Source organism: Manis javanica, chromosome 6 (genome assembly GCF_040802235.1).
Source record: "Manis javanica isolate MJ-LG chromosome 6, MJ_LKY, whole genome shotgun sequence".
NCBI classification, from domain to species: Eukaryota; Metazoa; Chordata; class Mammalia; order Pholidota; family Manidae; genus Manis; species Manis javanica.
Window position 1 is genome coordinate 3,084,872 of NC_133161.1, and position 26,816 is coordinate 3,111,687.

Here is a 26,816-nt window from a genome sequence, read left to right on the forward strand (position 1 = left end):
CAGATTTCTCCCCTTTCTTCCAGAATTTTGCTGACCCTTTGCTGATTTCCAGGCCACCATGGCTTTGAAGCCCTCCTGAGCGTTTCCTATTTTCCCAAATCGTCTCCGCGCCCCCACGGGACAGAGCTCAGCCTCCCCTTCAGTCTGTCCTCCAAACTCGCGTCGTCCTGCCTGACGCCCCTTTTCTGCGACTCGCCCCTCCTCTTCCTGTGCCTGTTTATCAAAATAAAACCTTTCCTCTGATGCAACAGCTAATAAGTGCACGAACTATTTGGCAAGCTATTAACATTTAAAAATACGTTTACTTCCCTCCTGTATTAAGGGACCCAACTTAAGATACATAGTGAGAGGCATAATTTTAGAATTCCCTGAGTGAAAGCTATAACCACCTCCAATTCTAATAAGAAAAGCCATTTCTTCAAAGTAGAGAAGTAAAATTATTTCATTAATTTTAAGATACACATCACCACCATTTGAGGGCATCTGTGTTGCATATTAATTTATAAAAAAGGGGATGGGTTTCGAACTTTCGTTGCAATGTTCATCTTGCCATGGGTAAGCTATTCAAATGGCTGGATCCATCCTTCCAAAGGCACGAGTCCCCAGCATCTTCCAGAGGAACCATATGAGCACACCAGATGACAGACCCTGACCTTTCAACAAGTTTGGAGAGAGTGCCCGTCCCAACCACCATGGCTGTCCCCTCTTAATTGGCAGATTGCGCTGGTCCCTCTGCGTCTGTCCCCCACCTCCACACACAAGGGTGCGTTCAGACACTCCTCAGAAGCCTCGTTCCCCATTAACAGTTTAGCAGCTGAGATGATGCTCAGAGCCTCGGGCAGCTTCAGGTGGGGGAAGGCAGTCTTCCTTGAGTCCTGGCAAGGGAAGTTAAGCCTCTTTAAAAATTGATCGATATTAGCAGGGGAATAACATAACAATTATTATGGAGCATTCTATTATCAAGACTTCATTAAATCACAAATGCGTTCTGTAAAGCCGCTGGTGTAGGACTGCAATCAGATCCTATATGGCATCCTAGCCACCACTGCTAAAAATAGACAGGCACCCTGTAGAAGCGGGCCCATGGCACTGACTCAGTGCGCTCATGGCAAGGATTCCTAACAAGGGATTGCTGCAAATTTCAGCTCCATTACTATAAACTCTTCCTCGAATTGGAAGCCAAAAGCATCCACAGACCTGTTATTCGGCACTCGCCTGATACATGACCGGCTCTGACGTAAATGTGGAATTAACAGTACAGTGGGTGCGCGACCTGTCGGTGATTTCAGGGACGGCAAGACTGTCTTCACTGTGACCTCTGCTTAATTCTTCATTATTGATTAGAATTAAACACCATATTTTTTTCTTCCATCAGCTCTGCCATAACTTTGAATGTGAAATTCCAACCATTAATAATTTCGTCACCCACAGTTATTATTAAATTTATTACAAATTTAAAATTATGAATGCTCTCAAAGATAATCATACGTTACACTGACCTGAGACATTATTTTAGTGATCAGACGTGTCTTGGTCATTTAGCAAGGCCAGGTGGAGTGTCTGATAGAAGAGGTGACTATGAGCAAATAATGGTATGTTCCAGGCGCTGGTGGTGATTAAAGCCCGCATGGGATGCGGCTGTCAAGACCCCAGAGGGAGGTGGAGGGAGGAAGGCGAATCTTGTGGCCTGGGCCATGTCCCTTGAATGGTCTCCCCCCACCTTCACCCACTTTGGCACTTCAAGGAGCACAGACCACCCAAGTCAGGAAGGGCTTCAGGGCCTCAGCCTCATGCAGAATCACCACAATGGGAGTCAGGCTTAAACTCCACCCAAGTTGACTTGGTTATCTACTCCCAGGTTTTTAAGGCCACAAGGTAAAGATACCAAAAACTTAAAGGCATGTCTGAAACAAGAATACACGACCACCACTTGTCTGATCTTTTTAAAGCAAAGACTTCAAACAACCACTGATCTCCAAAAGCTCATAGAGAAACACTTCTTCCCCAATTATAATCTTTTCCTCAGTTTTTTGACCTCTAGGTCAGCAGACTCACTGTGCCCTCTTTCTCACGGAGAGCAGGTGAAAGATGTCTACTGCAAAGCCAAATCTATTAATGCCAAACACGGGCACGGCTCATTTCCAGAAGAGATAATAATGCCACGATTCCCAATGAGGCAGAAACATGGTGACTGTTCATTACCATAAGCCATTAGCATCCTCACAGTTCCCACAGGCAGGAATTTAAGACATTTTGGGGAAGGTTAACAGAAAGCAGCCTCCGACCCTCAAAGTCCCCCAGGTTTTTTCCATGGAGCGCTTGAAGGTGTCGGCTACACGTGCCATTGTAACTCCAGTATTCAAAACGAGGGGCAGGAGGAAGTTCAATAGAATGTCGCCATTTCCTGTAAAATGTGTTTCAATGCCCAGATAAGGCATTTTTCAGAAAGAAAAGGCAGCTGCTTTCCATTTGAGTCTGGGCTGTGCAACCGGCCCAGCTGGAATTGTTAAGGTGTTCGTTTAGTCTATTCAGTGACACTTGCTTATTGACTCATTTTCGTGTATCAAGTGACTTGCATCCCAGAGGATGGGGAACTCCCTGCAGGCACCAGAGCACAGTGCGCCATGGCTTCAGGCTGGCTGCTCGCGCCACGGTGGCGAGACCAGATGAACCCCCTCTAGGAAGGGCATGCACGGGCCACCCTCCTTCTGGCCGCAGACGTCCCGGGTGCTACCCCCTGCCCCGCCCCCACCCCCAGGACCCACCCCCAGACTCAGGCCTGGCGATCCGGCCCTGAATGTGGCCCCTCCAGGACACGCCTGAGGTCTCCTCTCAAAGCGTTCACACAGCACGCCCGCCGCAGCCCCTGCTCTGGAGTCCGCAAGGCCTAGGTAGATCTCTGCACACCCTTCAACACCTGCCCTCCTTACTCTTCAATGTCCTTTTTACCCACAGGGGCTTTGGTAACTTGGACCACGAGCAGAACAGAATTTAATTTACGCTGGTAAAATTACTGCATCCCCTTTTTGAATCATCAAAGGACCACATCTCCTATTGGGAGAGACATAAATCAGTCATGTTTGCACTTTTTTGTGCTGCATCTCATTCTGGGTTTTCTCCTCCTTCTTCTTTATTAACCGCACATGTACCTTCACTGCCGATGCCTCATGCTGCCTTTTCCTTTAGCAGTTACATAACAAATTTAACTCTCATGATGGTCAAAGACATCTAATCTTTCAGTATCTAATTTTACTACTGAAAGCAACAAGATCTAAAGCAAAGAGTCCTGGAAATGTCAGAGGGCCTGCTCCAGGACCATCACCTGCGTGCCCTGGGGAAGGCCTGTTCTCTCCCCAAACTCCGGACCCCATGCTTTTAACGTCCCCTTTGGAGAATTCATTGTTTATAAAATCCCATCCACATCAGAAAACTCTTCTCTACTGGATTAGTACAAAGGTTTAGATAAATAATTTAACCTACCAGTCAACACTAGGTCCTGGAGCTCACAATAGGAAAATAGATCAGTGCTATATAGTATTAGGATTTGTGCAGTTCAGAGAAAACTAAGAAGCGACAAAAACTGTCATATACACGAAGCACTGTCAGCCCCGGCGGTTTTCGCATCCGAAGAAGTCAGAGAGATGACTGCACATTACATCCAGAAGAAGACCCAAGCCAGCTAACAGAACATACAAGATCTCCATATGAAAAGAGGCTTTGGGGAACTATTTTGAAGGAAAGCCATATTCTTATTTGTTCATGTGATTCCTGAAGCCAAGGAAGCGGACCAGGTTGCAAGGTGCAGTGGTGAGGTCTTTTCCAACTCTGTGATTGTGATATGTGAGGCCTGCACATGTGTGTCCCACAGCGCAGACACAGAATCCTCCCCTAAAAATGTATCACTGCCCAGTATTTGAGCATAAATGTGCCATGGCTCACCGGAAGCATGGAGAATTAACCTTCCTGTCTTCTCTCACCCCTTAGCACCACTGTGATCGCTGCTTTTCAATTTTAAGTCATTTGAAATAGACAGCATATGACAGCATATTTGAAAACAAATTTGTGCTTTTACTTAAGGGAAAAAAAAATCCCTTAATTTGCTTCTCTAAGGATTTCTTTGTGAGAAAATAGTAAATGTAAACCAAATTAGCCTCAGCTTTTTCTACTTCACCTATGAGGCTTAACTGTGGGCACGTGCTGAGGCAGGGTGCTGGCCTGTGGGGGCTGGGTTTCCCCAGGAACCTCTGCACCACCTAACTGGTTTCAGAGCCAAAGCACAAGGCCAATCCATTCAGCTTAAATGACAGACTGCTTCCAAACATCTCTGGGCTGTCAACACTTCATTTAAAAATTAGTTTTAACATCTCCAAAGTGAAAGAGAAATGGTCTTCTAGAAGAATATTCTCCATTTTATTCTGCTGTGTTCATGTAATACCCTTTTTTTTAAAACACATGTTTATCTGTTTTTCATATATTTGCAAACAAATTGGAAAAATTCAGCAATCTCTAATCAATAGGGAAAATCATTTAGTTTTATACCTTTTCCTAGATTTTTTTTTCATTAGTTTGCAGTAATCCTCAGCAACGAAAGTTATTTCCAGCCGCCACCCACATGCCTGGCTTCCAATCACCGAGACAGGTAAGAAACTATACCACGCCTCTGGCAGCATGCTAAGAACCAAGGGGTAGTCCACTGCCATCACCAGAAAAAACTTCAGTGTTGGACATAAGTATCAGGTTACATGAAATCCAAAACCTCAGATCAACGCCTTACAATCTGGGATGTACGGTGCTGGCATGGAGTTTCAATTAAGAAATAAGATTTGCTGATTTAGAGGCAGCCACAAAGTTAGTACAATATAATGATCCCCAACTTAAAAACCAAACCAAATCACAAGCTAGCACTATCTATGTTTCTCTCCTTAAAAAATAAATAAATAGATAACCTATTCTTCTGTCCTGGTCTCCCTAGGAATCCTACCAGTTGAGTATGGGGCTATCCCCAAAGCTCTATTAGCAAGGAAAAAAGTGAAATAAAGAATTAAGAACTCATTAAGAACTCTGCAGTCTAAGCATTTAGAACAGATCGTTTAAATGTCTTTTTTTAATTGATAAATAACAGAGGAAGAAGAAAGTCTTGTGTTCTGAGCAGTTTAAGATTTTCACCAACGTCCCTTAAAGGTCGATTTATTTCAGATGTGAGATCTCTGTGCTCTATCCAGTTTTGCTTCCCCTACCCTACTCCTGCCATTGACCCTCCATCTGCTCCACTTCACAGGTGAGCTGCATGCATTTCTCAGGATCAAGAAGATGCTGCACTCTTGAGAATGGGGAAAGGGGCCTCCCTAAGCACTCCCGGAGTCCACAGTGTCCCGGAGCTTTCTCTGGCCTTCAGTGTTAGGCCAGGTGCAAGCATGGGAGATTTCCAGTGACCAAGAGGTTGACAGTCAAACGAGACCTTAGACATTCTCCAAAACCCACACCCTAAATAACTATTTCCATCCTCCTGATGTGAGCAACTAGGCAAAAGGGGTCCAAACTGCATGGGCCCACAGGTGGTCTTTTACATCACATAGAGTGGGCTTTGGAGCACCCACCCCTGGGTTTAGACCTAGAAAGGGTAATGTCTCCTCCCTATAATTAGCACCTCTGTCCCCAGTCAGAAATGATACCTGACTCCTCACTGGAGCCAGTAGGCCCAGGGCACGTTTGTGGTATAGCTAGTGAGGTGGACACCAGTTACAGGAGGAAGCCCCATTAGTTACAGGGCGCTACTGCAGGGCCGACATAGTTCTTCATTGGAAAACATACTCTGTAGAACTTTTTAAGAGGAGGGCCCTACTCTGGTATTGTGAACATGTACACATGCTCCACTGAGCATCAACCCTCAAGCAATCCCTCTGTGTGAGAATTCTTAGATTTCCAAGAAGAAATAAAGTTCTATTTAAGTTCTTTAGATGATGTTGATACCACTAACATGTTCTATTTTTTCTTTTTTGATCAAAAGTTGGGCTTTGAGGAAAGGACCCAAAAAATGCTGCTCACCGGAAATAAAGACCCAAAGTGGTCTTCCTATGATAAGGGGCTTGTCACACAGTGTCCTCAAAGAGGACTGCTCTCCTGAACTTTAGAGGTGTCCCCTGTCTTGGTTCCAATCGAGCAAGTCAGCCCTACCACCACCAAAATGCCCAGGGGAGATCAGCTTCTGCTGCTGACTGACCACAAGCTTGAGCAACTTGCTTTAGAATCTTCTGGGGTCTCCCAGGATCTATTTTAATGACCTGCCTAAGGAGAACTAAGCAGTGATTAAAAGATAAGAACCCTCAAGCTCTTCTGAGAAGGGAATTCAGTATCCTCTCGAGTGGTAAAGCACAGCTCGCTGGCTCCCCTTTACTCCCCAGCTGGAAGCCTCTGCAGACGGCTGGTCTCTCTCTCCCAGGGCAGGGCATGAGTGCCCTCTGCCATGCGGGGAACACCAGGGTGGGCTGGCCATCCTTGGCCTGTCTTTTAAGATCTGCTGCTTCTCAGCTGGGGCCCCCACTCGGTCCCAACTGAGCGTCTGTAGGATTTTCTGGCAGGGAGAGTCTGCGCTCTCTAAATGCCAGGATGAGCAGCAGTCGTCTGTTCAATCTTTTGAGATATTTCAAGAAAAAGGAGGAACACGGAAATCAAAAGCAAAGTCCCTTAAACATCGCTCATATGCCTCCTTTTGGCTTATGTTACAGCCAAAATGACATCCTTTGGGGGCTCGAAATAAGCAATAATTTGACGGAGCCTACCCAACTGCTCCATTCCCACCCAGAAAAATCCAAAGTAGCTGGAGACCTTCACCACTGACGCGCTAAATCAGGCGGCTCTGATGAGAGAGGCCTTTGTCCCAAGGTCCCTGCACACCAAGTTTACCTCGCCGAGGCGCCCTGTACCAGCGCATTTTGACAGACCAGGGGACCTTCCAGCCAGAAGCCGGCATTCTGTCTGCAGCTGTGCAGCCCAGGTGGGGACAGTCGACCCCGGCCCGGTCGCCGGGGAGCACGCGTCCCGCCCCTCCCGCCTCACCTGCTCCTGCTGCTGCGCCGACTTCCCCGCGGCGCTCGGCTCCTTGGCGGTGGTCATGGTCTCCGTCCGGGCGCACGCGGCGCGGGCGCAGGTGCGGTGTGACGGCGAGGCGGGGGCCAGCAGAGTCCGGTCGGCGGGCAGGGGTGGACTCAGTCCATACTTCCGAAATCACACGCTATTCTGGGGAGCTGCGCTGACAGTGGGCACCCCAGCGCACCCAGCCTAACACCTCTTTGAACGCTCGGCGCGCAAGGCGGCGCCCAGGGGGCGATGCTGCGGCTCGCGGGCTTCTCCAATTAGCAGCAGCCCCTGCAATGCCCCCAGAAACAATGGCAACTGCTTAGCAACCGGCAAGTGGCGGCGCGGTGCAGGAAGGGGACCCGAGTGGCGCGCGCCGCTCCCGCTCGCCTCCCGCGGCGCACGGCGCATGCCCAGGCTCGATCGGCGGCTGGGGAGGGGGCGCGGGGGCGGGGCCGAGGCGGGGCCTGGGCGGGGCCAGGCCGGGCCGGGGGAGCGGCCGGAGAACGAGGGGGATGGGGGATAGAGGTGTAGGGATGTGGGGGTGAGGGTGCTGCTGGGGGAAGGGGGCCCCTGGAGAGGAAGCTGAAGGCGGGGGAGGTGCCTACGGCTCCAGGCGGGGTCCCTGGCGGGGGCTCGAGACCACAGCCCCGAGTCCTTGTCGCCTCCCTGCCCCGGGGCCTAGCCTGCGCCCCGCGACAGCGCCCGCCGGCCGGTTTTCCCCAGGGACACAAGGGACCCCTGGGGAGATGCTCTTTGTTCCTCCTCCTGCCATGCCCGGTGCGTTTGAGGGGACAGATGGGGCGTGCCTAAGAAGGGCATCTTTTCTCTTTACCCGGTGGGTTTTGCAGGAAAGCTAGGTGTGGAAATCTTGGCCTTTATGTTCCTTAAAATTCAGAAGACGGATTTTGTTTAGTCTTTGAACTCAAAAAATGTCCTGTTTCTCTTTGAAAACCAGCCAGTACCTCAAGGGTGTCTGCTGGTTAGGAGAAAAAGAGAAAAGCCGGTGGGTGACCTTAGAGGAACCACAGCTCCCTGATGAGTCCTGAGCTCAAGGAGAAAGCAGGACAGACCTGCCGTCCTGTCCCTGCCCGCTGGCCTAGCTATGTGACACTGGCCGTGACCTCCTGCACCTCGCTGTCCCTACCCCTGGCAGCCAAGGCGCTGGTAGAGAAGAGATTCCATTGTGAGTAAGCTGATCAGCTGCTGGGCAGCAGGCAGGAATGTCTTCCAGAACCAGGGACCAGCTCAGGGCCCCAGGGACCTACAGGAAACCCTGTGTGTGGATGGTGCCCTCTGCTAACACTCTCTGGCTCCTCCTAGACTTGGGCCTCTACCTCCACCCAAAGGGCTTCAGGCCACCTGGGAGTGCATAGCCCCCCCACCACCCCCACAGCACCAATAAACACCCTCAGCATGAAAGTCCTACTTGGCCTGCACTGCTGTGAAGCTCAGTATAGTTCTTGCAGAGAGAAGGCAAAGTAGATACTCTTTAAAAAATGTAGTGTAAGGTGTTTAAAGGTAGAATTCCCCTCTTTCTGCTGCTTCCCAGTGCCCTGGAGCCCTAGTCATTTTACAAAACACACATAGTAGCAAAATTCAACACATTGTATTGTTCTTAGAGTTGACAGGTGAATCCAAATGTGGCAGAGTCGCCTGCTCATCTACCACAACCTGGACTTAATTCCGGTCTAAGCATTGCCTTAGCACAGGTTTCAAGAGCTCAGGATGTGTAGCCAGGAGCTTGCCTGGTTTGTCCAACACAAAAAAGGAGAACAAATAATCGTATCAGGCGGTCCTGGATCCCTAAGTGCTCTTTGCGGCCCCACTAACGCAGAGTGTGTGGAATCTGGGTTGCTGGCCTCGGCTGAGGGAGCCTGACAGGCCAGGCCCGCCCTCCGGGGGGGCTCCCTACAGCTGCAGGCTCAGTGGCGGAGGGTGTCTGCCCCGCCTCACCCATGCCTGGTCCTCAGAAACACAACAGCACGAGGCCACTAAGCAAACCAGTCCTCTGGGCCCCAGGAGCAAAGACCCAGGAGGACGGGAGCCTCCCGCGTGACCCTCGCCGTCCAGGAAGGCTCGGACACAGGGGAAGGGGCCCCTGCTGCTAAGTACCCTTTCAGGAGGTCAGTCTCACTCCTGAGCACCCCAGAATCGGTCTGTCCTCCAGAGCTTCGCTTAAATCACAACCCCTGATGGGGGTCAAACCTTAAACCCCCTTCTGTTGATACCTCAGAAAGGATCCCTGCTCACCCAGGGAGGCCAGGACTACCCCCAGGCCTGACAGCCAAAGACAGGGACAGGGGCAGGGGGAGGAGGAAGGGGAGGGCCTGACCCTAAGTCCTCATCACGGGTCCAGTGCCCTGGGTCTCAGGGAGGGGAGGCGCCCAGCCGCTCAGCTGTGCACTGGGGCGCGGGTGGGGGGAAGGGTGTACAATCCTCTGAGCACTTCTGTTTTACTTCTCTGTAAAGATCTTAAATACCATTCTGCATCTAAAGTGAATATGGATATAATACAAAGCTCCCGCACATTTGCAAGATTATACCTGTTTCTTCAAAGGAGTCTCCTGCTGGCATCAGGTCATTGATCTCCTGGGCACCAGCCAGCCCCCAGGCCTCCCACACCCCTCGCTTATCAGTCTGTCAAGGGCCATCTGGTGGGACAATTGGGAATCACTGGTTGGTGGCCAGGCCAGCTTGTGACACTCAGAACCTGTTGGGATATTCTGGCACCGGGTCCCAGGCAGCCAAGTTTTATGCTTGACTTTACTGCTTTTAGAGAAAGGGTAGGGTTTCTTGCCCAACAGAGCAACACGCAGAACCTGGAGGACATTCTGCTGGGAGAAGCGAACCTGTCGCAGGAGGGCAAGTGCTGCCTGACCCCCCTCCGGAGGAACCTAAGTAGTCACACTCCTGGAAGCAGAGAGGGAAGGGTGGTTGCCGGGGGCCGGGGGGCATTGAATCAGGGAGCTCCAGTTCAACATGCATAAAATTTCTGTTCTGCAAAATGAAAAGGCCGTAGAGCTCTGCAGATCAACCCCTGAATGCCGTTCTGCACACAGAAAACCAGTTATGAGGGTAGATCTCGTGTTAAGTCTCTTGTCACCATAAAGTATTTTTAAAAAGAAAGGGCTGCCTTTTATTCGTATTTTAAAATTAACCAGAATCTCTCTGAAGGACAAACCCCACACTCAAGCTTATCCTGCAAGCTCAAGGCATGAGTCTTACTACAGACACCGTGTGTCCGTGAGGCCCCAGAGCTGAGTTCCCTGGTAACTCAGAGTGTTGTCAGAACTACCATCTAAACCTCATCGGGCAGAGAAAAGGTTTACTGGTAAATACAGGATGTGGTATCCCCAAGTTGTCCAGACTGAAAAGAAAAAGGAATTTATAAATTTCTGGAAAGCAGCATATGTATATAATACAGTTTCAGTTAACTAGAGACTGGGGAATATGACTCAGAGAAGAGCTAAAAGGCCCAGCAGGGACAGGAGTGGAGCCCAACGTGTGCCCTCCACACTCCTCTCCTGTGCCTTACTGAGTAATCAACACCATGCATACCTAGCCCCAGAGACAGCTGCTGACCCCTAGCCCCCCACCCGGCTGCTGACACAGCAGTGGCCACTGGGTGTGTGCCATTCCGCAGCAACTCTGTGCGGCACGCACTGCCCGTTACCCCATTTTACAAAGGGAAATTGATATTCAGGGAATTTAACTATGAAACCTGGGGATGCCTGGCAGGTAAGTAACTAAACCAGACCTTAACCTCGGTGGGCGGGGCCATACTGCCCAGGCCTTTGCTGCCTGGAGAGTAAGCTACTGAGAATGTGTAGCCTGTGTGCCAGGAACCACAATGAGCATTTTATACATATTGTCCTTATTAATTTGTAGCAATCCCTTGGGTACGTACTACACTAGTTCGTCTGCACAACAAAGTGCCACAGCCCGGGCAACTCACACACACAGAAACTCATTTTCTCCCGGCTCCAGATCAAGGCATTGGTTCCTCCTGGGCATGTGGCCCCGTCTCCCCTGGGGCCTGGGCACATCTGTGTCCTGATCTCTTCTTGTAAGGACACTAGTCAGATTGGATGGGAGCCATTTGACCTTAATCACCTCTGTCAAGGCCCTGGCTCCAAGCAAGGTCACATTCTGAGGTTCTCGGGGTCAGGACTTGCACATGTGAATTTGCGGGACAGGAACGGCCCATAACACTTATTATTAGCCCTCTTTACTCATGAGGAAATTGAGGCTTGAAGTGATTGAGGGGCTGTTCCAGAATCACATCGTCAGCAGTAAATGGCAGAATTGCATTCAGACCCAGTTCTGCTCGGTCAAAACCCTGGCCACACACCACAGGCACAGAGGGACACACACTTCCCCTGGCTCTTCCAACCCCTGAGCTCCTTGCCTACATTCTCCAAGCAGGCGTGAGGCTCCTGACCTCCCCAGCTTCTGCTAACAGGCAGCCCAATGGGTCTCACTGAGGCCTTACCCTGGACAGGTCCCTGCCCCATGGGTCCTGGAGGGACCCGTTTCCAGGAGCACGTGTGCTGTGAGTGTGTTGGCCTTCCCCAGGTGCCAGGACGCCCTGTGCCCAGGGGCAGGGCACCTTCACTCAGAGTAGAAGGCTGTCAGGATCATGCTGGGCCAAAGCTGCGCAGGAGCTAATTCCCCGTCAAAGCAGCTCCTCAGTGCGCTTGCTGGGCCACAGGCAGCAGGAACCTGGCACAGCCCCGTGCAGGCCCCCTGCCAGCCAGGATGCCACCAGCTACTCACCTTGCTGCATGGCTCACCTCTGGTCCCACCAGCATCATGGCCCAGTACCGTCAGGAATCCCTCAGCTACCTGCAATTGGCCTCACTAACTGGACCTGAGGCAACTCAGTCCTTTGCAGGTGCGCTGGGTAGAACTTGTTCATGTGGGCATGCTGGTTTACCTCCCCTCCAGGTGGGTCCAGCCAGGGTAGCTGGTACGGGCTCAGCTCATTAGGTTTGTCTGTAGACAGTGCCGGCCTGAGTCCCTCTGCAGCTGATGCAGGCCTCCCCTGATTTCCACTCACCTTGCCCTCAGTAGCCCGTCAGCTAAAGCAGCTTTGCTTCAAACATCACCCACTGAGCAAGTCATTATCAAGCACCTACTGTGTGCAGGCAACAAAACTACCTAGAAGATACAGGCATGCTGGCTGGTTTGTTGCTGGGAGCTAGAGATCAAAATGCCTTTAGGGTTCATGAAAACTGGATTTTTTAGCATTATCTACCTGCAAGAAAAGCTACCTCCAACAATTCCCTAAAAATAAAAAATATGGGCAGCAAGGTAAGATTCCCTGGGGAATCAGTCCGGGACCTAAAGAAGCAAGCTGGGGAGGAAACAAATATATCTATACACAGACATGTGCACGCGTGCGCACACACACACACATAAACACTGAAAATCACCGACAGGAGGGAGAATGTGGATGAGGTCCCTGACCGGAAGACCAGGTTTCTCTAAAGAAACAGAACCGATAGGCTGTGCGCATACATCCTCCTCCATCCCTTCCCCATCTTTCTACCTGCAATGTTGGCTACAGTCTTGAATCACAAGACCAAGACCATTCATTCATGGCAGAAAACAGAAGGGGCCCAGACACCTGAGGACCGTGTGAGAGGGAGTTGCCACAGCATCCCTCAGCTGCTCACCACCAAATGGGACGTACGGAGATGAGAAATAAACTTCTCTCCAGTGCAAGTCACTGCCGCTTTAGGTTTTCCGGCGCGCAATCAAGCTGCACTCCGTCTGGTGCGAATTCCTGTTCCGTCTTCTCCTTGTATCACTCCTAACAATTGTGTTGCATGGCCCCCTGCAATTACAGCTTATTAAATTAGAAATAAATATTAGCGGACCTGTCTTATTAGACCTACTAAATTCACATTGACTTCTAGCCAGCAGGGTCCACAAAGTATGGTCTCTGGGCCAAATCCATTTACTTCCTGTTTTTTTTTTTAAATAAAGTTTTATTAGAACACAGCTGTGCCCATTGGCTCACCTATTGTTTAATGGATTCTTTTGCACTTCAAGGACAGAGTTGACACTCTGGCAAAGGTCATGTGGCCTACAAAATATAAAATATTTACGATCTGGTCCCTCTGCAGAAAAGTTTGCCAATCCCTGGTCTAGAGTGACTCTGGTACATGTCAACTAAAGGTACATATTGATTCATTCAGAATCACAAATTCAATTGAAAAAATCCTCCTGTATCAAGGTAGACCATCCCCCACCCCAGAAAGGAAAGACAATAGGAAAAATATGCTAACATGTTTTATAATCAGCCTAGCAGACACCACGCAGGAAGAAAATATTTGTACTAATTATAACAGTTCACCACCACCCACATTGCCTGTCAGAGTGTATCTCATTCCTTGTAAGGTAGTTGAGGCTTGACTAATGAGCCCCCATCACACACTTCAGTGTGGACATCCGAACAGGACCCTTTCCAAATGCCACAAGAGTTCCATGCAGTGGGGCTCAGTGCCCTGGAAGCAGGAATCCCCTAGGGATCTGGGAAATAATGAAAGCATCCCAATAGTTTACCAAATCCATACCTCCAGGACTTAGGTAAATGCTCAAAAATATTTGCATAAATGAGTCGTGTGGTGCAGGCAAAGGAATTCAGGTACTTGTCACATTTGAATGATGTCATCTTTTCCTAAAAGGTGCTTCCCTTGCTGATCACAAACCTCTACAAGCTAAGGAAATGCGAACACTGTTCCTGGGGCCCTGAGCCCTGTGTGCACCGCCTGGAAGCCAACGGCTCTGCTACGGTAAAGCATTGAGTACATAAGTCAGGAAATCTGCTCTGATGGCCTCCCCCTCTGATAGCAGGGGACACTTGTAACAAATAAATGAACGCCTTTCGGTCCCGCCTGAGAAAAGTGCAAGGAGAAAGATGTGGTGGTGACCAGGGTTGCTTGGAGGCAACCCTGGGTGCCCGTCCCTGAGGAGGGGTGCGTAGAAGGCACTAGAAGGACACCGTGCATGCTAAGCAGTGATCAGAATCAATCATGTGCACACAGAGCAGCATGGATGGATTGTAAACACAGTGCTTATGGCAAAAAAATGAGAACTACAAATATGTATTTACACATGGATACATGGGTACATATGTAAGTATATATTTACATAAATGTTATGTACACACAACACGTATATGCTTATGTACCAAAACCCAAACCTTTTAACGAATAAAGCATTCATACAAAACTTGTGTTTTACAGAAATACATACAAACAAAAAGCTACCCATCCAACATAATAATGTTTGCTGATGGTTGGGGGTGGGGAAAGGAAAATAGATTATAAGCTGAATAAGGGAAGGAGGGTGGGGTTTGCTTGGATCACTGATGATAATAAGATGTAAATTCCATCGGGCACTGCTCCGTTGCCCCTGTAAGGAAGGTGGAGAAAGTAAAATTCCATGTCTGAGCCCTGCATCGTCAGAGTACCATCTCATTTAATGTTTACGATGGTCCTAGGGAGTAACTGTCAATTCTTAATTTGAAGAAAAGGACATTGGGGCTTAGTAAGTGGAGTCAGAATCCTTGGCCCCTGGTCGCACAGGTAGGCAGGACCAGAAGTCATGCCCACGTCCAGCTCTGGCCTGTGGGAGCATCACACTCTCTAGATATTCCCTAAGGGAACTTCCAGCTGGAAAATTCTATTTTGTGAGTCCAGGTAGATACCCCAAGGTTGATAATCAAATATCAGAAAACTGCTATTATGCAAAATGACTTTTAAACCAACTCACATTTATGTTCACCCCTGGCTTTTTCTTTTTTCATATTTAAATGCATATAATTTACTTACTATGTATCATATTGTTCTCTAAATTCTTTCAACATGTAGGCTTTGTTTTTCTCTAAGATGGTTGTTTCTTTTATTCACCCCCAGCTTTTAGATGGCAGCCTCGATTCAACTGTGAGAGGTACCAAATGTAGTCCTTGCAATCATGACATTTTGAAAACTGCGTTTTTTTAATTTTCATGTTTCATCCCAAAATAGCTTAATTCCGTTCAAGTTGCTTTGCCCTTGCAGTCTCCCCCGTGCTGCAGAGCATGGGCGCTCTGGCGCCCAGACAGGTCAGCCTGTGAGCCAGCCGTCCCTGCCCCTCCACGGTTCTCAGGATGACCTTGGCAGCAGCAACTCGACAGATGCCTTGTTCACGGTCTCTGATGCCCATGGTTGAAATCCGTGGGCCTGTGTGTGCGGCTCTCGTTTGGCGCCAGCTGTGGAAACGCGCTCGGGTTGTCTGGGTAACCCACGGTGCAGTGGGGACTCGGCTTTCCACCATCACGTTGTCTCCAGTGGCGTTTCAGAAGAGACCCTCCCAAAGTAGCCCCTGGGTAACAGTCCTGGCACGGCCTCCCCATCCTCTGTTCCCCAGCACCTCTATTCCCTTCCCTGCTTTCTGGCCTGGGCCTGGTTGTTGTCCCCAAACCTTTAGGTTCTCAGGCTTCATCTTCAACACCAAGTAAGTGAATGAGCAGGTCCATGCAGAAAATGCCCAGAAGAGGATCAGCCGATGAAACCCCTATCACCCAACTGTGCAAAACACATCTGACTCAGTTTGGGGATAAGTGTAAACAAAAGTGTAAATGACATTCTGACGGGCTGCTCAAAACTGGAGACACCCACACAAGCAGCATTAGTCTGAGAGACCCAGCATTTTCTCTCGGAGGGCAATATCCAAGAAGGGCACAGCAGGAGAGTCAGAGAACCATGTCTTCCACCAACGCATGGGCGCTACCTCTCCACCAGACCCTCCCTGCTGATGAGCTCCTATTCATCCTCCAGAGCCTGTTTCAAATGTCCCTCCAACCCCCCACTCCCCACACACTCGATCCCTTGCCTCGCTGCTCCCCCATCACACATTTATGTCTCATGCTTGTGTGGAGTCCTCTCTGCCTCACCGTGGCCACATCCCTGCCTGGCCTCCCTCGTGAGGCCTCACTGAGAGCCTCTCTGGGGCAGGACAGGCCCAGGCTAGATGCAATGCTGTGTATCAGCTCCAGGGACGGCCTTTCAGGTCAGAACAGTTTCTGGTTTGCGGATCCCAGCTCTGTTCGTTTGCTGGCTGTGTTCAAGCTACCGAGTGGATCCAGGTCTCGGCTGTTAAGTGGACACAGTAATAGGCAGTTTCTAGAATCTGTCAGAACCAATTTAGGTAAACTCAGCAAGCCAGGGGACACGGCGCTGGGCTCAGTAAAGGACTCTCACCCATCCCCAGAGTGAGATCTCCTCGGGGCATGTCTTACTCGTCTCTGTGTGTGGTGCTCAGCACACAGAAAACAGGAGAGCGACGGATGTGTTCGGGAAAGAACTTGGAAAACTTGAATGTCACCTGGACTGAAATCAAGAGGTCAGAGTCTCTCCGCATGAGGCACTAAGAGGTCAGACCCAGATGGTTCGTTTGATGCAACTCATTATCAACAAACAAATTCTGACAGAAGCATGCACAGAGGAGCGTGGCGTGGCGCAGCTTACCGATCGCCGAGAGGCGGAAGCCCTGTGTGCAGGCTGTCCTGGGAGTGTGGGGCAGGACACAGAGAAAGCGCTGTAGGGTGGCATGACTCAGCCAGATGCTTTCCAGTTGTGCCAGAACCCCCTTGCAGTGCCAAGATGACGGGGTTGGGAGAAGCAGCTTCCCTTGAACTTGGGGCTCCTGCCCACTCCACGTCCATTTTAGCATCAGCCAGGGCACCTCCCCCTCTGTCTCCTTGTTGAGTTGCAAATCATTGGATCTAAAGCCCTCAGGAATCAGCATCCCATGGGGCAGATGACCACCTGTCAAAGGGGTCAGGATGAAAAAGCAGCCGTAGCCACTGAAGAAGCTCCTTACATCTTAGAAATCAAAGGTGAGACACACCAGCAAGACATATTTCCTCAGCCCATCAGACAGGCATGAGCCTCATTATGTCATTTTTGAGAGTCTCTTTTGCTGAAAATTAGAACCAAGTGGAAGTCCTTAGGAATTAGAGCCCTAGCCTGTCAAATAATAAAATGGAAAAGAGAAAATCTCCTATGTGACGTAAGAGATGAGGTGCTGAATGGGCCAGAATCTCCAGCAGCCCCCCAGGAAACAGAAGACAGCTGCTCGGTGGGGACACAGAACAACCCCGTGCCCCGTGAGGGCAGCTACCATCCCAGGATAATAACCACAGCTGAGGTGCAGACCTCGCTCGTTCTGCCACTCCCTGGGCCATCGGTGTTAAGAAGCCAGGGGAGACTGAGTGCCTGTCCAGGCGCCCATGACTTCCTTTCATTCCAAGGGCCTCTGTCCCTTCCTGGGAATGCTCCGAGCCCTCAGCTTCTCCGGGAAGCCAGCGCCGGAGCCCGCCCGCCAGCAGCGTGGGCTCTGGGCCCCGGGGGACCTGCTGTTCTCAGCACGTCCATCCACAGAACATGTCCCTCTCGCAAACCAGCCCGAGTGTCTCCGGGGGACAGGAGGAAGCACACTGGAATGAAAGGGTGTTTAATGAATTCCGTCCCCTAGGAAGACGCTCGGGTGAACTTCAGCCAAGAAAGAGAGACGGTCCTTGTGCTGAACATAGTACACCAGAGATTAGCCTCCTTGCAGCCCCATCTCAGAAAGGATGTGGGATTGGAGACTGTTCCAGTGATTTCTCAACGCCCATCCTGAGTAGGATGACAGGCAGGGAAGAACACAACAGATACAGTAAAACTTGCAGGGGACCAGAAAGAATCTGATTTTGAAATATTTTCTTCATGAAGACTTCCAAATCACAATGATATTTTTATCGTTTGTGATTGGTGTCATTCAAAAAACTATTCATCACAGACATTGTTTGCATGAGACAACTCATGTCTCTACATTAACTTAGTATTGAGAATCTATCAGTGGATCGAATTAACACACCTACCTCATCAGAAGGAGTAACTTGAAGAAATTCGGGAAATAATCCTTAGATTTAGCGCCACCTTCTTCCTTTACTCTGAGCAGCTTTCAGAAACCCTCCTCATCCTCCAAGTGATGGATGGTCTCCTGATACTTATCAATTTTTGCTGTGCCTCTGACAAGGGGTCAATACACTCCTCGGTACTGGGGTATGCAGGATGGACTATGTTCTCCTTTTCCAGTTTATGCGCTACTGGAGAATACCGAAATGTCCATCACTAGGCTCATCCTCGGTGAGAAGCCCCTCTGGGTATCCCTCTTAGGGTAAGACAAGAATACAGTGTCACAGGTGATTAATGTGACAGCGTGACACGGTGAGGAACTTCAGAGACATCGAGTCTGTTAGCCGTCAGTGGTCAGTTTGAAGCTGGGGGCCAGGAGGCAGCACCCGACTGTAACCAAGTGATGACAATGAAGTGGCTGGGATGGCGGTGCCACGCAGAGGCAGGAGGGATGACAGAGCCAGGACATCAGCTGGCGGAAGGCAGAAGAAAGCCAGGTAAGTTTCTTGTCTTGCAGTCAGAAAGCCCAAACTAAAGCAGGTCTGGACTGTGCTTTGGAACGCAGGCAAATTCAGAAGACTTCTTCTCGAGACCAGTTGGCTTCCAACTTCATGTTTGGTGGTGGTGATAAGCGAGTAGAGGTCCCAACACGAACTGATGCTCATGGAGCCCGTGGTCAGTCTCGGTCTCAGTGACCCTGTCATGGTGGAGGCACGTTAATGCGTAGGATTTGGAGGGAATGACTACGAACTGCAAACTAGTTCTTGCTCACAAAGCCAACATGACGTTTCCACTTGCTGGGAGTTCGCCTCCTCGCAAAACAAGAGATTACGGTGGGATCCCTGGTCAGCCATCGTTTTTTTTTTTGGTCTCTCTCATTTAATTTCCAGACATTTATTGAGCATCTACTATATGTGAGAGCTTATTTAGACACTGAGGAAGCAAAATGCTCAACCCTGGCTTTGAAGGACTCCCAGTCTAGAGGGAAAGTGGGCCAAGAAGGAGACTCTTTTCAGACGAACACTAAGGCAGGTGCTCGCAGCGGAGGAACAGCAGACCTGTGGTTCTCGATGGCTTTTGTAGACGTCCCACTGGAATGGTAGGGGGCCAGGCAGACTCACGGAGAACAGGCTGGCAAGTGGGACACAGGTACAAGTGAAGCCCCCGAAACTTCTCTGGCGGGGTCTGAGGAATGCACTGCAGTGCGGTGTGTGTGAGGGGCTGTGAGTGGGGAAGGCTCGATCCCAGAGGAGCTGGTTCATTGAGGTGCCCACTCTACCCTGCAGATGATGCAAACAGTTTAGGCAATAAAATGGCACAGGCAGATTGCCATCTAGAAAGGTTTCTTCAGAGTGTGGAAGATGCCTGAGACAGAGATACCAGCTTGGGAAGTGGTTGCTGCAGTCCAGGCAAGACATGTGAAGTGCCTGCAGTAAACTGGCAGGGACGGGTACACGAGAAATTAAAATTAAAACTGTGTGTCAGAGTCGAACAGAAAGAACATGTTGTCTGGTTAAGATCTGATCCCTTTTCTTTGGATACATCAGGCTCCAGTAGCACAAATGAGTTCTCTGGAAGGCCCAGAACAAGGCGTCAACCTTACGAACGCTGGTCACGTATCTGCACTTTTTGTTTCCATGTTTCCCTGGCCCTGCTCTGTGCCCATGCGGAACTTACGAACAAGTGACTTTGCAGTGGTGGAGATGAACTGCAATGGTCACACCTCATCTATTTTTCAACATCCCCTCCATCTGCTCACCCTACCAAGCACTGTATTTCCTGCAGCTACTGTATTCCAACCCAAGGGCTCCTTGGTTCCTAATTTTGATTAACCTGGTTAGTGTGGCTCATGGGGCAAGGCTAGGTCAGGATTCAGGACACCCGGATTCCATAGCTGCTACAGACTGACAGTAAAACCTCACTCCCCTGTGGAGGCATTAGGGCGTGGGACCTTAGCAGGGCTTTGGTCATGAGGGTGGAGCCTCACAGGATCAGTGCCTGTGACGGGACCACTGCATAGGGACACAGTGGGAAGGGGGGCGCCTGCGCACCAGGAAGCAGCCCTCACCAGATACCGAATCTGCTTGCGCCTCCATCTCAGGCTTCCAGCCTCCAGAACCCTGAGCAATATGTGTCAGTTGTTCACAAGCCACCCTGTCGGCGGCACTTTTGCTCCAGTAGCCCAACAGGATGAAGTGTTATGTGCATCGCCCACCCTCAGGACCCCAATTCCCTTGTTGCATAGACTCTGGGTGGGGGGCTTTTGGGCAGAAATCAGTACAGAAAAGTCCATGTCAATTATGCTCTCTGGAGTCGGACAAAATAGGCGGCACTGCCAGGGCGCTAGCACAGGCTCTGCTGCGGGCACAGGTGGCGTGACACTAAGCAAGTCGCCACCACCTCCCAGGCTCTGGTTCTGTGCCCCACTCTGGGCCGCAGGGGGCAGGGCCTGCCTGCCGTGTTCACTGCCAGCCTCGTGCCTCCTTACCTAGTGCTCGGCATGTACCAGGTGTTCCCTAAATGCTCATGTTGTCAAAGAAACGAAAGGCCTGAGCCAGTTCAGTGGGTGCTAGCTTCCGGCTTTCACTCTGAAGTGGGTGTCGTGGGCTCCCTGCAAGCCTTGGGGCTAGAGACGCGACTCGGATGGGAGGACTCTGTTACCATGGTGCCGGCCTTTGGTCTGCACCTGCTACTCATCCTACACGAAGACTCTCTCCATCCTGCAGCCAGGAGTTGGCATCCACAGTGTGGACGATTTATTAAGTCTATGAAATGTTTTTCTGCCTTGGTTGAGTACAGATTTTTATTTTTTACCTAAAATATCCTTGCAGCAATCCAGCTCTCTCCACCAGCTTTGCCTTCTCCCACGGTTCGCTCTTCCCTTTCTGTCAGCTTCCATTTAGCATCATCTTCTGCCCTGAAATGCGTTTTCTGCAGCTCTGCGATCCCTTTTCAGACAGGTCTATACTCCTGGCATGTTTTATTCATTGAACTTATAAGGATGGAGACAGGGTAAGACAATTGCTTGTCAGTCTCAGAGAGGCACAACCTGGTCACACCACGCTAATTTTTAAAATCAGTCTTTCCTGAAGCTTACATTTGTGTCACTCTCTTGCCCATGATGTTCATGTTCTGCCTAGAACTTTCCCTGTCATTTGACACTATCCATGTGGAACTAGATTTCTTCAAGTGTCCAACAGAATGCCAGCTCCTTAAGGGCAGGGATTTGAATTTGCTCTATTCAGTAACACAGTCCAAGGGCTTAAAACAGCAGCTGACATATAAAAGTGCTCAAAAAATAATTTTGAAACATTGATTGTTAAGGAGGCTGTCCTTTCGGCCACTAGCAGGGAGAAAAATTTGGAGGGATTCATCATATAGATGAAATTGCTTTATATGAATCATGGCTTCCCTGTAGAGGGCAGCTTATAATACGCCTGCACCGATGACGCCATTGCCGTTCAAGCCTGCGTTAGGAATCCTCTCCCCGGGCTGAGGACTACGTGGGAGCCGAGAGATGCACAGGGAGAGTGGCTCCTGGTCTGAGGCTGCCCGGTCAGCTGCAGAGTCCTGAGCCCCAGCACAGCTGCCCGCCCCACAGGGATGCCCTGTGGTGGACACCCCGCTGCCCTCACTCCCCCTCCTCATGAGTGGACAGGGGTCACAGCCACGAATTGAGGGAGGTGTGTGGCCCCGAGGACCTGATCTTAGACCTGCACAGTGGCTGGGATGCCATCAACAGGTGCGTTGGGTGAAGACCCGTTACAGCCTGCTGGAGGGGGTGGCTTCACCCCCTTTTTACCAGTAGAAGGAGGTCTCTACGCGAGGTGGCCAAACCCTCCAAAATTATCCCAACACCTTTAAGATGGCTCCAGCCCCTGTTGCCTGTAATTTTCTTAGCCACACTGGGACAAAACCGCAGGGACATCTCTGGACCCGCTTCCCTGCGGAATGCAGGGCTCAGCTCTCCTCTTGAGCTGGTCTTGCTGTTCCTACTCTGCCAGATGCCTCTGCTTCACTCGGAAGTGTGGAAGGTGCTGAGAGCCCCCTCTGTGCGGTCACACGGGGGCCAAGCGGCCTGTCTCAGGCAGCCATGCATGGGTCCCGGGCGGCAGGCGGCACACCCTCTCCCTGCCTGTCCCCCAGCTCCCGTCTGCTTCTCGGCTCCTGTGCATTTTCTTTCTCCTCCTTAGGACAGAATTCTTAGAAAATGTATGACATGGGCAGAGGACAGACCCACGCGGGATTTGTCCAGCTGCCCCACAAGACATTTACCCAAACCAGATGACTTAACCCATCAATATGGGAGATTTTCTGCACCGAGTAGGACTTGTCTGAATCTGAGACCATCTGCTGAGCCACAAGGAATGAAATCCTCCTTTGCAAACGCAAGACATCACTTTGGAAATTTGAAATTGGTGATCTTTTTGTTCTCTTTCCCTCTGGTCATTTGAAACCTGTTCGCAAACTGGCCCACTGGGAGCCCTGGCACTCGCCAGACACACGTCCCCCCGCCCTTGCAAGCTTTCGTGCCTCCTGCCTTTGCAAGGTCTGTCCTGCCGTGGGACTCTGAAACCCTCTCAGGATGCAAACACTGCATACACTTTACTTCCCCGAAGAAAAGGAATCTCAGCAGCTGAGCTGGGGGCCGTACGGAGGGGTGGGGGGGACAGATAGGGCATGGACAGTGGGATGGTGGCCTCAGGGAGGGCGAGGATGGTCAAGAGGGAAGGGCTGCCTCCTGGATGCTGTGGCCGGACAGTCCCCAGGCCACAGCGAGGTCTGGATTGAAGGTCAACGCGCCGCTAACTCTCAGCCACTTAGGGGTCTGTCCTAAAGTTGAGTCTACTCAGGAATTCCCTTGTCTGGAGGGGACTGTGCTTTTCAGAGTCACTGGACAGATGAGGACCATCTCCCTGCAGGCCCATCAGATGGACACAAGACCCTGCCATCTCTACCTGAGCAAGCCTTCTGTTGTATTGTCTGGTCTGAACCTGAGGTCTGCATGGCCCCAAGCACCCCAAGGCCACAGTCTGTGGCCTGGGGATTGAGTGTCACGGAGCCCTTTACTCATGGCCACCCCAGGGCACATGAGGATGATGAACTGGCCCAGGCCTGCTGAGGCCAGAGGCTGCCTTGGGGCCAGGACCTTGGGGTCACTGCCATCTTCCTCACCACTAGACAGAGCCACCTCTCATCCTGGGGAGTCCCCCTGCCCCTTCTATAAAATAGGTGCTCTTCCAATTCCACGGTTCTGGAAAAATCGAATCTATTCTTTTCCAATGCACAGCATGCAAATGGCGAAACATTTAACACACTGATAGAGAGCTTAGATATTTTAGACAAAAATATTGAGGAATTAGCTATATTTTCTTTGAGATGTATCTCAGTATGGCAGGGAAAAACAGACGACGACATGGCTCTCAAGAACCTGAAGAAAAACGGGTCTCCAGAAGTGGTTCCTCATCCTGACCCCCAGCCAATCTGTCAGCCTGGAAAACATGCCAGAGTTGTCTTGCAGAAAGTTAAATTGTTCTCTCTCCACAAATTGTCTTTTCTGCATTCTAAACAGGTCACACTGCATATTTCATAAGTGCAGTGGCAGTCATAATCACTCTTCAAATTAAACTAAGATCACCTCTGCATTGTGGAATCAATACTTTTCTCATGGAAAATAGAGGAACTATCATCCTTCTCATAATTTATAATATTCCTTATGTCACCATGTCCTCACAGTTTTTAAACTGTTTCCTCACAGAAAGTTAAAACTGTGTTTTTAAATTGTGGTTATATAAATTTTACGTCTCATACAATTTGCCACTTTAACCAGTGCTAAGTGTGTGATCCAGTGGCAGTGAGGACTTTCACAGCTGCCTGCAGCCATCACTACCACCTAGATCCAGAACATTCTTCAGCACAGATAGAAACCTGTTGCCACTTGATGGGAAGTCCCATTTCCAATCCCTCAATCTCTGGGTATCTCATATAAGTGGAATCATACGCTATCTGTCCTTTCTGCCTGGCTTGTTTCATTGAGTATTTTTTTCAAGGTTTATCCATATTATAGATGGTATGAGAACTTCATTCCTTTTTATGACACAGTAATATTCCATTGCATGCACAGATCACATTTTATTTGGTTGTTTCCACCTTCTGGCTATTGTGAATAAATGCTGCAGTGAACATTGGCATATGGGTATCTCAGTCCCAGTTTTCCATTCTTTTGGGTACTTCAGCTGTTTTTAATTTCAGAAATATAATTAATTGTCTAAAATGTGCATGACTCATCCACTATTCATGTTCTGCAAATCATCACAGAGTCCTGGCAGAAAGGACAATCACATTGCTCTATAAATCAGCAAAGGCCCACCTACAACAAGCATCTCACGGTCTCACGGACCACGAGCCGGCCCAGGAGGCAGAAGACCCAGCGGGTTCCAGGACTTGCTCCCCTATTCCCTGGCGACCGTGATCAGGCATCTTGTGACCCAGCTTCTCCATCTGTCAGACAGGAAATACTTCTTGCCTTGCTTATATAACATGAACGCCATGAGGAAATGTTTGAAAACACTCTGAAATGCAAAAAGCTCTCTACAGCACAATGTATTATTTTTGAATTCTAAAGCAGTTGTTTTCACGCCATGCATCTTCAAAGAGGACTGAAACAATTCTCGTCCAGAAGCCCGGGTGCCCTTGCCTTCATGGTGTCAGAATAACGAGCCAGCTACAAATGTCCCCCCGTAGTGTAATATCCAGTTTGCCACACACAGACGGCAGGCTGATGTCTGCTCACCACACTCTCATATACTTGGGGTTGCATGGAACTCAATCTAAGTCTTAATGTACACTGAGCTTCTATCTGGGAAGTTGCCAGAGCCCCATGGATGCTCGAGCAGGTGCACTTCCCAGGGATCCTCTCTGTTCATGGAATCCTACAGTACCTTGTGCCCCATGAGCTCCAGAATAATGACCGTGTTCTGTTGTTATGTCCATGCCTCGAATGGACAGTAAGTTCCCTGAAGGAAGGAGCCGTGCCCAGCCTCTCTGCGGTCCCCAGGGAGCCTGTAGGCACTCATCACGGTCCTGTCGGTGAGGAGGGTGTGGACAATGGGAGGGTGCTGATGGTAGGCAACGCTTTCTAACAAGTTCTGAGCGCCAGGCATCCTTACAGTTTTAATTAATGTACTAACTCAGTTATTTCCAAAATAACACTATGAAGTAGGTAATAAAGTCCTTCTTTTATGGATGGCTAAACTGAGGCAGTGAAAGTTGAGCTCACTTGCTCAAGATCACACAACTGTGTCTATGCCGGGATTCAGCAGGCATGGGGTTCAGAGTTCCTGCTTGGAACGTGCCCCCTTCTGCGTGGCCCGTGCATGTGGGCCTCTGGTGCTCAGAAGGTGAGCAGGTTCAATCAGGAGGGCCGGTGGCCGCGTGGACCTGAGCCCAGTCCCGACTCAGAGAGGCTCACACTCTGCATGTCCCTGCGTGCTTGCTCCCCGGGGGTGGGGACGGAGCCCAGGCTGCAGGCGCTCTGACCCGACCGATTGGCGCAGGTGCCGCCCTTGTGGGCAGAGTGAGGCGGCCAGAGGGGGCGGTTCCGGCTCTGGGCGGAGCAGGAGGTCCAGGGCAGCCCGGCTCCCGGGGCGCCCCCACGAGCGTCACCACGTCTTATTTAGCCCCTGCCTTACCCTGACTCTCGTGACCGCTTCGAGCCCCCTAGAGACCACCCTAGACGTGCTGCCCAAACACACTGCTGGGCTCCTTGCCCGCCTGTCTGGTCTGTTTTGCTGAGGGAGGCTGGAGCCTTACTGGGATGAGCCCCTACGTGCAGATTCAGGTCAGCGCAGGACTTGGCCCAACTCCAAGGACGCCACGGACAGCGGCCCTGCCGCCTCCTCCCCCGCCGGCGGCGGCACCCCCACCAGTCCTGAGGCCCAAGGCAGGGCTGCGCCCGGCCTCCCTCCTGCAGGGGGGAGGAGGAGTAGGGAGGGGTGCACCCCGAGGAGCTGGTTGTCAAACTACCCCCGACGGCGGGCACCAGGACCTGGGGCGGCCACCTCTGCCTCGTCCTCACGGGCCGTTTGACAAGGTCGTCGGTGTGTCGCTGGCTGGGGTCCCGCAGTCCTGCACCTGTTCCGCCAACACCCCCCTGGGCCAGGCCCTGCCGCCGCGCACATTCCTCGCACGGCTCTCGGCTGAGGCACAGATGGCTCCCGCGGCTCAGAGAAGGCACAGGGACACAGGTCTCTGACCAGCCCTCACCTCTAAAGCCCACACGCAGTACTGGTTGCTGTGCTTGGCCCTGGGGCCCTGGGAGGAGCTCTTTCCAGGGCAGGTGAGGGCGTCTGCGATGTTCTCTGGTGGCAGGATGCAGCCTGCTGCACCAGGGGAAGTTGGAGCTCCTGAATACCTGCCAGGACGATAAAGAAAGGGGCCTGTGAAATGAATAAGGTCTGCGTGGCCTGCCTCAGAGCAGGCCCAGCCAAACGGCATACGTGTTCCCGAGACCTTATGCCGAGAGGCAAACCGCATGTGAAATACCACTTAGCATGACAGCCTAAGGTCTTCTAGTACATTCTCTCAGAGAGGTGATGGTGGTAAATCTTTGGACTTTGCAGCTATTTTGATTTTTGTTTAAGTTCATCACAAGTTAAGAAAATTCACAATGAACAGTGATTGTGTTAAGTTGTATGGTACTGTCTGGGTCTATCAGCTGGTGTGGTAAGGAAGGTAAGGGATGAAAGAGTGAGTCATAACACGGTTCCCGGGAGGATCAGCCATGGC

At 50.6% G+C, this 26,816-nt stretch overlaps 1 protein-coding gene across 5 annotated transcripts in view; it reads right to left on the bottom strand.

Annotated features, from left to right (window-relative positions):
* The window catches only part of DPP6 (dipeptidyl peptidase like 6), an 863,884-nt gene that overhangs the window by 424,105 nt on the left and 412,963 nt on the right, over positions 1-26,816 (bottom strand). The window contains exon 1 of one of the 5 annotated variants that reach the window (XM_073238158.1): positions 7,057-7,470. The exons of the other annotated variants lie outside the window; for them this stretch is intronic. Coding sequence (XP_073094259.1) covers positions 7,057-7,113 — 57 coding nt within the window. The 5' untranslated portion in view covers positions 7,114-7,470. Of the gene's footprint in view, positions 1-7,056; positions 7,471-26,816 lie in introns of those variants that run through there. 5 annotated transcript variants of the gene reach the window in all.